This window comes from Salvelinus fontinalis, chromosome 6, assembly GCF_029448725.1.
Source record: "Salvelinus fontinalis isolate EN_2023a chromosome 6, ASM2944872v1, whole genome shotgun sequence".
Lineage (NCBI taxonomy): Eukaryota > Metazoa > Chordata > Actinopteri > Salmoniformes > Salmonidae > Salvelinus > Salvelinus fontinalis.
Window position 1 is genome coordinate 1,482,432 of NC_074670.1, and position 13,699 is coordinate 1,496,130.

General features: G+C 46.1%; 1 protein-coding gene across 1 annotated transcript in view; it reads left to right on the forward strand.

The window, feature by feature from the left end:
• Window positions 1-218: 218 nt before the first annotated feature.
• The window catches only part of LOC129856851 (tumor necrosis factor receptor superfamily member 11B-like), a 31,794-nt gene continuing 18,313 nt past the window's right edge, over window positions 219-13,699 (forward strand). Inside the window, exons 1-2 of the mRNA XM_055924571.1 lie at window positions 219-435; window positions 12,908-13,277. Of these exons, the coding sequence (XP_055780546.1) occupies window positions 388-435; window positions 12,908-13,277 (418 nt within the window). The 5' untranslated portion in view covers window positions 219-387. The remainder of the gene's footprint in view (window positions 436-12,907; window positions 13,278-13,699) is intronic.

Sequence of the window (13,699 nt, forward strand, 5' to 3'; positions counted from 1 at the left end):
AGGCATTAGGCAAGAATGATCAATGCCCTCCTTTGTTCATTTCATTATTTAAATAACTATTTTTTAAATCACTAAATAGGCTATTGTTCATATGAGTTAACGGCATGATACATCAAATTGTAAATATATTTTATTTTATTTTTTTATTTTTTTTATTTCCAGTGCTAAACAGTCAGTGGATAAAAAAAACTGCCTCTATAGTCTACGTAAGTGATGACGCAATCATAACAAGTATGCATTTATTTTAAGGAGAAACCTTGTAAGAAAGCAAAGCGAAGAAGCCCGCTAGTCGTAATGCCACCAAAGTGGGTGGGCACACTTCCTAAGTATAAGTATGGAAACAACCTCGTCTCGTCCTAACGGATTTCTACTACAGAGGAGACGGAGATGAGCGCTAACACAATGAGACCACAGCCAGCAATGAGATTACACCTGGTGAGTATTTTACCTTCACCTTCTTTATATTCTCCTTGGACTATGTTTGGCGAAGGGGTTTATTCTAACGATTGAATAGATTATTCCAAACGAGTGAATTGTGAGATTAGAACAGTGTGCAGGCGAACGATACATCTCGGTTATATTCGATGCGATGCGCTTCTTCATCAAAACGCAGCACAGGTAGGAAGCCTATTCTGTGTTTAAATCATCTTTGTCGATAGACATTGTACCTCTTGGTCTTTGGTGAAGGGGAGACTAGTATTAATAGAAATTAGAAGTTTCTAACTGTGATTGTTTTTGAAACAAGCACATTACTCGTTTTACGGACGAACGTTTTGATCAAATTGCTTTTACATATTTCATATTTTGTATTTTAATGTAAACTAAATCGATCATGTTTATTATGAGGGATGCGTCATTGACTATTATAAATAGTACCGGCTTCATAGGGCCTAAACACCAACATGCTGCAATATTTCTCGACCACATGACTCTTCTGACATAGGTGTGTATTGTATTTTCAACTCTCTCCGTCATGACTCAATTTGTTTCAGGCTGAATTTGCATAACTTGTTGGTTAAAGATGGTTCCCGCCCCCACTCATACCATGTTTAATTTTCCTAAACCAATCCTAAAAAGGAACCATGAACTGCATTAGTATTTATGTCAATAAGTCAATTTTGTATTTTTTAAAAACCTTTATTTAACCAGGCAAGTCAGTTAAGAACAAATTCTTATTTTCAATGACAGCCTAGGAACAGTGAGTTAACTGCCTTGTTCAGGGGCAGAACGACAGATGTTTACCTTGTCAGCTCGGGAACTCAGTCTTGCAACCTTTCGGTTACTAGCCCAACGCTCTAACCACTATGCTACCTGCCGTCCCTACACTCTAACCACTAGGCTACCTGCCGTCCCTACACTCTAACCACTAGGCTACCTGCCGTCCCTACACTCTAACCACTAGGCTACCTGCCGTCCCAACACTCTAACCACTAGGCTACCTGCCGTCCCAATAGGCTAATGGAGTTGAGTTGTAGGTTATGTTTGTATTTCCCGTAGGACCAATCTGAAGTGAATCCAGATTCCATAGATAGTGAGTGACTGCTGTGAGAATCTGTCCCAGAAGTGCTTGCTTCTGGCCCAACGGTGTGTTAGTAGTCAGGGGATGAGGTGCCATAATAATGCTAGGTTATTACACTGGTGGTAGTGTAGTTCTCACCTCTCTGTTTTGGTAGAGAAAGCACAGTTGTTTCCTTTGATGTGTTTTGCATGGTGTCACTCCTATCTGGGTCTCATAAAGTGGTTTGCATATGTCCATGTTGAGATCTGTATCAGATAAGAACCAGTAGAGAACTTGTATGAAAATAACCTTGTTCTATCTTCATTGAACTCTTTATATAGTGTGTGTGTGTGTGTGTGTGTGTGTGTGTGTGTGTGTGTGTGTGTGTGTGTGTGTGTGTGTGTGTGTGTGTGTGTGTGTGTGTGTGTGCGTGCGTGCGTGCGTGCGTGCGTGCGTGCGTGCGTGCGTGCGTGCGTGTTAAATGATTGAAACACAGATACACATTGTGTCTGATATGATAGGCTACACTTGCCTTCTGTGTAAATGAATGCAGGTGGTATTAATGTGTAAGCAGTGCCAGGGAGCTATTCTTCTATGTGGATAGTTCTACATGTGGCTTGTTATCTTTGAACTCTTTATCTTTATGCTCTGCCCTCGGTGGTGTCTGCACTCGGTGGTGTCTGCACTCGGTGGCGTCTGTTAGAGACAACTTCCCCAAAATGAGCCGTTCACGAGGTGACAGAGAGAAATGCGTCAAAAGGTCACCCTATAACGCCCTGCAGAATAAACACAAATCTTTTTTTTTGTTGTCAAATACTGAGGCTTTACACACAGACACACACACACACACACACACACACACACACCCACACACACACACACACACACACACACACACACACACACACACACACACACACACACACACACACACACACACACACACACACACACACACATCACCTAACGTTTATTAAGAAAGGAACACATAATCCTGAAAGGAACCCTCCTCACAGCGACGACAGTAACTTCCTCTTTTACATCAACAGTAGTAGTGATGCAGTCAGTAGACTGTTGTGTTTCTGTCATACCGGTCTACTCTAATAACACTGAACCACTGAGAGACAGTGTCTCTGTTCTTTTCTCTGCTCTTTAAGTTGTTGTCACATACTGTGGAAACAGCATGACTGATGCCATTTTAAATTATTACAGGAACACGTTTCCATTGTGGGTTTCAACCTAGTTCTCAGGTGAGTTAGGTGATATGTGTAAACATCCTCTAAAATGACTCGGAAGTTGGTGGAAATGTCCACTGAAAGAATCCTTAAAAACAAACGGAATATAAATATATATTTATATGTATATCAGATTCAGTTTCATCAGAAATGTTTATATTATCTTTAGTTAATCATTAACAAATACCCACATGAGCGTTGCCAAACTGTTGCTACGGCCTCCCACTCAGAAGTGACAATCTGTTAGTTGTGACGCTGTATAAATCAGAGGCATTGGAACACAGCCTGGGACTAAATGACATGGAGATCAATGACATACTCTGCCATGGTTACACATACAGTATGGATCTCTGCTATGGCTGCTACTGTTTGGCTTTAATACCTGGCTACCTGCGTGTACTCTCACAGGTTTCTAAAAGTTAGTTCGTTGGCTGACTGACCCAAATATTGATTGTGACTTTTATTTCTTATTCTTATTTATTTTTTTATTTTTTTAAACTGCATTGTTGGTTAAAGGCTTGTTAATATGCATTTCACTGTAAGGTCTACCTTCACCTGTTGTATTCAGCATTTCACTGTAAGGTCTACCTTCACCGGTTGAATTCAGCATTTCACTGTAAGGTCTACACCTGTTGTATTCAGCATTTCACTGTAAGGTCTACCTTCACCTGTTGTATTCAGCATTTCACTGTAAGGTCTACCTTCACCTGCTGTATTCAACATTTCACTGTAAGGTCTACCTTCACCTGCTGTATTCAACATTTCACTGTAAGGTCTACCTTCACCTGTTGTATTCAGCATTTCACTGTAAGGTCTACCTTCACGTGTTGTATTCAGCATTTCACTGTAAGGTCTACCTTCACCTGTTGTATTCAGCATTTCACTGTAAGGTCTTACAGCTGTCGTATTCGGGCGCATGTGACAAATAACATTTGATTTGATTGTAAGAGTTGAACGTGCCATATTTGTAATTTGCCTAGGTTTAATTAAGTTGTAATGTCTCACGGTATGTGTATGTTATATAATCTGTATAATAACATTTGATTTGTTATGGGTATTATGGGTACCGACCCATCTCATCTGCTCATAGCTGGGGTCGTTGGTGGTTTTATGATTTCATCAAGAGAGCTGTTTGATGCCAGGCCTCCCACTAGTAGGGTGCTCTGTGTATGTCCCAAATAGTACCCTAATCCCTATATAGTGCACTACTTTTGACCAGGACCTATAGGGCTTTAGTCTAAGGTAGTGCACTATGTAGGGAATGGGGTGCCATTTGGGATGTGACCTCTGAGGCCTTTAATGGGGGATTTTACAGCAGTCCGTTTAGTTAGAGGCAGAGGGCTGGGTCAGTCTGTGTGTTTGATGTCTCTGAAGAGCTGAAATCCCCAGGCAGACCACCTGGACAGCAGTACTGACTCTATCCATCCATCCCTCAGCTCTCCAGCCTTCTGATCCTCCATTGTAACAGGCCTAATGATATGTGCCATATAGCCGACCCTGTTATCCAAAGCGACTTACCGCTGTGTGTGCATTCATTTGGTCCTCCATAGTCGTGTTGCTTGACATTTTTTACCGAACTTAGAACGTCTGGAGGCGAGTCTATGTTCTACTGAAGTGTGCATTCGTTCACTACTTCCCACAAATCTAAAAGCATTGGATTGGTGCAGGGATGGGCTCGTGGGAATTTCCACCATATTTCTTATACCAGTCGTCTCCTTTCAAATTAATTAAAAGGGCAGTGCAGTGATTTTCCAGTTTTATTAATGTTATTTCCGCACTATGATGTCGAAATAACACTCTTAATTTGTGAAAATGATGATAATGTCCTTTTAGAGTAAGAGCTTTTTAAAAAGACAAAGCCTGTTCAGGTGGGACGGAGTTTTTGGCCACAGCATGACATCACAATACGATTGGATCATTCTGACCAATGAGCTGTTATATTTGAAGGGGTAACGGGGTAGGCTCGACAGCAGGGTTCTCCAACCTTTTCTAGCATGAGAGCTACTTTTAAAAAACACGTCACGAGCTACTCATTTTTTTTCTAACTTTCAAATAGGTACATTCTTCTCTTCTCCCCTGCAACTCTTCCCCTGGTCCTTAGTGTACAACAGAAAGTAGTGTACTATGTTATTCACTCTTCCCTGGTCCTTAGTGTACAACAGAAAGTAGTGCACTATGTTATCAACTCTTTCCCTGGTCCTTAGTGTACAACAGAAAGTAGTGTACTATGTTGTCAACTCTTTCCCTGGTCCTTAGTGTACAACAGGAAGTAACACACTATGTTATCAACTCTTTCCCTGGTCCTTAGTGTACAACAGAAAGTAGTGTACTATGTTGTCAACTCTTTCCCTGGTCCTTAGTGTACAACAGGAAGTAACACACTATGTTATCAACTCTTTCCCTGGTCCTTAGTGTACAACAGAAAGTAGTGTACTATGTTGTCAACTCTTTCCCTGGTCCTTAGTGTACAACAGAAAGTAGTGCACTATGTTTTCTGACAACATGCCTGGTAGAATAATGGTTAATAAACAACTCTAGTAGATGTTCTGAGTCCATGTTAATGATGACATCACATCAGAAGACCTATAGGGCCCCACAGTGGAGGTGTCATAGTAGATGTTCTGAGTCCATGTTAATGATGACATCACATCAGAAGACCTATAGGGCCCCACAGTGGAGGTGTCATAGTAGATGTTCCTGAGTCCATGTTAATGATGACATCACATCAGAAGACCTATAGGGCCCCACAGTGGAGGTGTCATAGTAGATGTTCTGAGTCCATGTTAATGATGACATCACATCAGAAGACCTATAGGGCCCCACAGTGGAGGTGTCATAGTAGATGTTCTGAGTCCATGTTAATGATGACATCACATCAGAAGACCTATAGGGCCCCACAGTGGAGGTGTCATAGTAGATGTTCTGAGTCCATGTTAATGATGACATCACATCAGAAGACCTATAGGGCCCCACAGTGGAGGTGTCATAGTAGATGTTCCTGAGTCCATGTTAATGATGACATCACATCAGAAGACCTATAGGGCCCCACAGTGGAGGTGTCATAGTAGATGTTCCTGAGTCCATGTTAATGATGACATCACATCAGAAGACCTATAGGGCCCCACAGTGGAGGTGTCATAGTAGATGTTCTGAGTCCATGTTAATGATGACATCACATCAGAAGACCTATAGGGCCCCACAGTGGAGGTGTCATAGTAGATGTTCCTGAGTCCATGTTAATGATGACATCACATCAGAAGACCTATAGGGCCCCACAGTGGAGGTGTCATAGTAGATGTTCTGAGTCCATGTTAATGATGACATCACATCAGAAGACCTATAGGGCCCCACAGTGGAGGTGTCATAGTAGATGTTCCTGAGTCCATGTTAATGATGACATCACATCAGAAGACCTATAGGGCCCCACAGTGGAGGTGTCATAGTAGATGTTCTGAGTCCATGTTAATGATGACATCACATCAGAAGACCTATAGGGCCCCACAGTGGAGGTGTCATAGTAGATGTTCTGAGTCCATGTTAATGATGACATCACATCAGAAGACCTATAGGGCCCCACAGTGGAGGTGTCATAGTAGATGTTCTGAGTCCATGTTAATGATGACATCACATCAGAAGACCTATAGGGCCCCACAGTGGAGGTGTCATAGTAGATGTTCTGAGTCCATGTTAATGATGACATCACATCAGAAGACCTATAGGGCCCCACAGTGGAGGTGTCATAGTAGATGTTCCTGAGTCCATGTTAATGATGACATCACATCAGAAGACCTATAGGGCCCCACAGTGGAGGTGTCATAGTAGATGTTCCTGAGTCCATGTTAATGATGACATCACATCAGAAGACCTATAGGGCCCCACAGTGGAGGTGTCATAGTAGATGTTCTGAGTCCATGTTAATGATGACATCACATCAGAAGACCTATAGGGCCCCACAGTGGAGGTGTCATAGTAGATGTTCTGAGTCCATGTTAATGATGACATCACATCAGAAGACCTATAGAGCCCCACAGTGGAGGTGTCATAGTAGATGTTCTGAGTCCATGTTAATGATGACATCACATCAGAAGACCTATAGGGCCCCACAGTGGAGGTGTCATAGTAGATGTTCTGAGTCCATGTTAATGATGACATCACATCAGAAGACCTATAGAGCCCCACAGTGGAGGTGTCATAGTAGATGTTCCTGAGTCCATGTTAATGATGACATCACATCAGAAGAGCATTGTTTGGGGGGCGTCTGGATGAAAACAAAACAATTTGTTTTGGGTAATTCCTCTTTAATTGGGCGTCTGTCCCTTTAATATGTAGCGAGTGAGGAATGTACCGTCTGACATGCCGGTCTAGTGATGGTTTTGTACTGCTGCTGCTCATTCTATGGAAAAATTAGCAAATAACAAATTAGAGATACAAATTATATCTACTCATTAAATACTTCTGCCAGGTAAGCCGACTTTGCAGTTAACATTTATATGAGAGTGTTTTTGGGGAAAGTATTTCTGTCAACCAACAAGATGGTTATCACATCAACTTAATACACACGGAGTGATAGACAGACGCTCCCACCACACAGACAGACAGGGCCAATATTGCTGGAAATGAATGGGCAGATATTGTGTTTGGTTTGGCTTTTTAAGCCAATAGTGGCTAACCAGGGGTGGGATAATGTCAATGTTGTGTTGATTAGATAGTAGCAACTGTTTGGCGAGTTACTGGTAGGTAGGCTGTGAGCTACTGGTAGGTAGGCTGTGAGTTACTGGTAGGTAGGCTGTGAGCTACTGGTAGATAGGCTATGAGTTACTGGTAGGTAGGCTGTGAGCTACTGGTAGGTAGGCTGTGTGTTACTGGTAGGTAGGCTGTGAGCTACTGGTAGATAGGCTATGAGTTACTGGTAGGTAGGCTGTGAGCTACTGGTAGGTAGGCTGTGAGTTACTGGTAGGTAGGCTGTGAGCTACTGGTAGGTAGACTGTGAGTTACTGGTAGGTAGGCTGTGAGCTACTGGTAGGTAGGCTGTGAGTTACTGGTAGGTAGACTGTGAGCTACTGGTAGGTAGGCTGTGAGTTACTGGTAGGTAGACTGTGAGCTACTGGTAGGTAGGCTGTGAGTTACTGGTAGGTAGGCTGTGAGCTACTGGTAGGTAGGCTGTGAGCTACTGGTAGGTAGACTATGAGCTACTGGTAGGTAGGCTGTGAGGTACTAGTAGGTATCCTATGAGCTACTGGTAGGTAGACTGTGAGCTACTGGTAGGTAGGCTGTTAGCTACTGGTAGGTAGGCTGTGAGTTACTGGTAGGTAGACTGTGAGCTACTGGTAGGTAGACTGTGAGCTACTGGTAGGTAGGCTGTGAGTTACTGGTAGGTAGACTGTAAGCTACTGGTAGGTAGGCTGTGAGCTACTGGTAGGTAGACTGTGAGCTACTGGTAGGTAGGCTGTGAGCTACTAGTAGGTATGCTATGAGCTACTGGTAGGTAGACTGTGAGCTACTGGTAGGTAGACTGTTAGCTACTGGTAGGTAGGCTGTGAGTTACTGGTAGGTAGACTGTGAGTTACTGGTAGGTAGGCTGTGAGCTACTGGTAGGTAGGATGTGAGCTACTGGTAGTTAGACTGTGAGCTACTGGTAGGTAGACTGTTAGCTACTGGTAGGTAGGCTGTGAGCTACTAGTAGGTAGGCTATGAGCTACTGGTAGGTAGACTGTGAGCTACTGGTAGGTAGACTGTGAGCTACTGGTAGGTAGACTGTTAGCTACTGGTAGGTAGGCTGGGAGCTACTGGTAGGTAGACTGTGAGCTACTGGTAAGTAGACTGTTAGCTAATGGTAGGTAGACTGTGAGCCACTGGTAGGTAGACTGTGAGCTACTGGTAGGTAGACTGTGAGCTACTGGTAGGTAGGCTGTGAGCTACTGGTAGGTAGACTGTGAGCTACAGGTAGGTAGACTGTGAGCCACTGGTAGGTAGACTGTGAGCTACTGGTAGGTAGGCTGTGAGCTACTGGTAGGTAGGCTGTGAACTACTGGTAGGTAGGCTGTGAGCCACTGGTAGGTAGGCTGTGAGCTACTGGTAGGTAGACTGTGAGCTACTGGTAGGTAGGCTGTGAGCTACTGGTAGGTAGGCTGTGAGCTACAGGTAGGTAGACTGTGAGCCACTGGTAGGTAGGCTGTGAGTTACTGGTAGGTAGGCTGTGAGCTACTGGTAGGTAGGCTGTGAGCTACTGGTAGGTAGACTGTGAGCTACTGGTAGGTAGGCTGTGAGTTACTGGTAGGTAGGCTATGAGTTACTGGTAGGTAGGCTGTGAGCTACTGGTAGGTAGGCTGTGAGCCACTGGTAGCTCGTGTTGGAGACCCCTGCTCGAGTCTAGACGATCCTATCCGCCAATCAGGGCTGTTTATGTAAACATATAAAAATATGTATGGATTCGCCTACACGATCGGACTGAGCATTTCAATGGCAAAAGAATGCTCAGGGAAATAAATGATAAAAAATATATTTTGAGTTATTTAAAAAAAGGCTGCATCGGGGCTTTAAGGGAAGTGAACAAGTGCACACTTAGGAGGAAGGAGAGATCGTTTGGACATTGCCTAGGCCTGTGTCTTAAATGGCACCATATTCCCTATATAGTGCACTACTTTTGACCAGAGCCCTATGGGGACCCTATTCCCTATATAGTGCACTACTTTTAACCAGAGCCCTATTCAACATGGGTGCCATTTGGGATGCACAAAGCGTCTGGACCAGAGCGCTACTGCACTACAGAGCTTGACCAGAGCCCTACTGCACTACATAGGGAATAGGGGGCCATTTGTGACGTAGCCTAGGTCCTCCAATGCGTTCCTCTCAGTCAGCTGCTGGGTGTGTTCCTCCTCACTGCTTAATGCAGGGAAATTATACACCTGGAAATGACTGTCTGTCATACCTCCGGGGTAGATGGTGGTTTAGGTTGAATATGGAAAGCCATTTCAGCTACAGTACTTTAGTTAGAGGAAGTCATATTTTGACTTGAAATCCCGCTCCATAGCCTGAGTTAGTCAGAGGAAGTCATATTTTGACTTTTAAATCACGCTCCTACCCTGATTTCAATGCTCGTGTCATTCAGCGGCTTTAAACACTGACGAGCAGAATAACATCTCCTTGACCGACTGCTGTGTAATAAACTAGTAAACTCTTTATGCGTCCCAAATGGCACCCTATTCCCTATATAGCCCTATGGGCCCTGGTCAAAAGTAGTGCACTACATAGGGAGCCATATTTTTGTTTAACTAGGCAAGTCAGTTAAGAACAAATTATTTTTTACAATGACGGCCTACCCCGGCCGACGCTGGGCCGATTGTGCGCCGCCCTATGGGACTCCCAATCACAGCCGGTTGTGATACAGCCTGGAATCGAACCAGGGTCTGTAGTGACGCCTCTAGCACTGAGATGCAGTGCCTTAGACCGCTGAGCCACTAAGCCTCTGTCTGATTGAGGGGATGTACACACTCCAGCTGTATTCCCTCTCAGCTGGCGAACGGCCACAGCAGTCATCCAATGTGACTTCCCTTCAGATGATCAGAACATTGTAATTATGGGCGACAGAGCAGCGTGTAATTTTGGTCTAGAGTGCTGTAGCAGAATGTCATTGAATGGTGACTTCCAACTGAATGGTGAAAGGTTAAAAGTTCAACAATGTCTTTATTCCAGAACTTCCATATACAGAATGTACAGGGGCATGCCCCGGGAGTAAAACTAGCAACTTGCATGGGTTTAACAGTTTACAGTAAGGATTTAGCTAACAGTTTACAGTAAGGATTTAGCTAACAGTTTACAGTAAGGATTTAGATAACAGTTTACAGTAAGGATTTAGATAACAGTTTACAGTAAGGATTTAGATAACAGTTTACAGTAAGGATTTAGATAACAGTTTACAGAAAGACAGAAGGGAAGAGGGGCTTGGGAAATCAGTCTACTCCCTACTTTTTCAGTCTCCATGCTCCATGTTTATTTGGCCTGCAGACAGTATAGGTCTCCCCAGGCCAGTATAGGTCACCCCAGGCCAGTATAGGTCACCCCAGGCCAGGATAGGTCACTCCAGGCCAGTATAGACCACCCCAGGCCAGTATAGACCACCCCAGGCCAGTATAGGTCACCCCAGGCCAGTAGGTCCCCCCAGGCCAATATAGGTCCCCCCAGGCCAGGCCAGTATAGGTCACCCCAGGCCAGTATATACCACCCCAGGCCAGTAGGTCACCCCAGGCCAATATAGGTCCCCCCAGGCCAGGACAGTATAGGTCACCCCAGGCCAGTATATACCACCCCAGGCCAGTAGGTCCCCCCAGGCCAGGACAGTATAGGTCACACCAGGCAAAGTATAGGTCACCCCATGCCAGTGTAGGTCACCCCAGGACACCCCAGGCCATTATAGGTCATCCCAGGCCAGGACAGTATAGGTCACCCCAGGCCAGGACAGTATAGGTCACCCCAGGCCAGGACAGTATAGGTCCCCCCAGGCCAGTATATGTCACCCCAGGCCAGTAGAGGCCACCACAGGCCAGGCCAGTATATGTCACCCCAGGCCAGTATAGGCCACTCCAGGCCGGGTCAGTATAGGCCACCCCAGGCCTGTATAGGTCCCCCCAGGCCAGGCCAGGCCAGTATATGTCACCCCAGGCAAAGTATAGGTCACCCCAGGCCAGTATAGGTCACTCCAGGTCACCCCAGGCCAGTATAGGTCACTCCAGGCCAGTACAGGTCACTCCAGGCCACCCCAGGCCAGTATAGGTCACCCCAGGCAAAGTAAAGGTCCCCCCAGGCCAGTATAGGTCCCACAGGCTAGGCCAGTATAGACCACCCCAGGCCAGGCCACCACAGGCCATTATAGGTCACCCCAGGCCATTATAGGTCACCCCAGGCCAATATAGGTCACCCCAGGCCAATATAGGTCACCCAAGGCCAATATAGGTCACCCCAGGCCAATATAGGTCACCCCAGGCCAATATAGGTCACCCCAGGCCAGGCCAGTTTAGGTCTTCCCAGGCCAGTATAGGTCACCCCAGGCCACCACAGTCCAGTATAGGTCACCCCAGGTCAGTATAGGTCACCCCAGGCCAGTTTAGGTCTTCCCAGGCCAGTATAGGTCACCCCAGGCCACCACAGTCCAGTATAGGTCACCCCAGGCCAGTTTACGTCACCCCAGGCCAGTATAGGTCCCCCCAGGCCAGGCCAGTATAGGTCACCCCAGGCCAGTATAGGTCACCCCAGGCCAGTATAGGTCCCCCCAGGCCAATATAGGTCCCCCCAGGCCAGGTCAGAATAGGCCACCCCAGGCCAGTATAGGTCACCCCAGGTCAGTATAGGTCACCCCAGGCCAGGCCAGTTTACGCCACCCCAGGCCAGTATAGGTCACCCCAGGCCAGTTTACGTCACCCCAGGCCAGTATAGGTCACCCCAAGCCAAGGCCTATACAGTGCTGCAGGAGATGCTGAGGGACATTGCTGACTGGATACAGTGTTTTTCATGGCAGTGGCGTAGGGGAAGTAGGGGAAGTCCACGGAGGGAGAATTGACATTTGGGCCACAGCGGTGAAGGCGGCTGCCTTGCTTACTGCTGCTTTACACTGTCAATCACAGACACGCTTCTATTTAGTAGTGCCTGGTTTCTGGCTTCATATAACACTTAGTCACTCAGTCAATCACCCCAGGCTTGGGTTACACCCAGTCAATCACAACAAGCCTGAACGCTTAGTGTCTCTGCCATCAGGCTGTAAACATTCGCTCTGTCTAATCTGGTGGTTCTCCTCTCTGTTCTCTCTCCCTTTCTGTCTCTCTTTTTCACCTCTCTCTCTCTCTCCATTTCACCCTCTCTCCCTCTTTCTCTCTCCCTTTCTGTCTCTCTTTTTCACCTCTCTCTCTCTCTCTCCATTTCACCCTCTCTCTCTCTCCCTTTCTGTCTCTCTTTTTCACCTCTCTGTCTCTTTCTCCATTTCACCCTCTCTCCCTCTTTCTCTCTCCCTTTCTGTCTCTCTTTTTCACCTCGCTCTCTCCCTCTTCTCTCTTTCTCTGTTCTCTCTCTCTTCTCCCCTCACTCTCTCTCCCCCATCTCTCTCTCTTCCCACTCTCTCTCTTCTCCCCTCACTCTCTCTCCCCCATCTCTCTCTCTCTCTCTCTCGCTCTCTATTTCTCCACAGCTCTTCGCCATTTCCTTCTCCTGGGCGTTCCACGAGGTCCCACCCCCCAAGTACCAGCACTATGACCCCTTGACCTCTGAACTCCTCCTGTGTGACCAGTGTCCGCCCGGCACGGCCGTCCTGACCCACTGTACCGCCGACACCCCCAGCGCCTGCTCGCCGTGCCCCGACCGGTCCTTCTCAGAACACTGGCAGTGGGGCGACAGCTGCCAGTACTGCACGACGGTCTGCAAGGAGAGGCAGCTGGTGAGTCAAGAGTGTAACAGCACCCACGACCAGCTGTGTGAGTGTATCCCAGGCTACCACCTGGTGGTGGAGTTCTGCATCAAACACACGTCCTGTCCACCGGGCCTCGGCGTGACTGCTCTAGGTAGGTCATCTCTATGCTATTACAATCAACCAATGACTGAATGAATTGATTGACTGAAATGTTTTTTGTTTTATGATGCATGTGAAGTTGTGATGCTGAAGGTTCTCGTTCATTCTTTAACTGCTGTTGGTTTATTTAACTTGGCTGAAGATCCACCCTCTCTTTTGATTGGTACTTCCAGTTATATACTCATACATAATGGTTTGCAAATGTTATTCCCGGTCAGCCCATGTCCACAGAGGGGGAAGTGTTTACTCAGCCTGCGGTAGGTCTAATCAGTCTACAATATAATAGTACCGTACTCTCCATTACCCAGAATCCACTGCTGTATGGTCCTGACCTGTTTTGTTCTCTATGAGAGCCCACTGATAGTACTTAGTGGGTTGGCAGAGGACCCGACAGAGACAGAGCTGTGAGTGGCA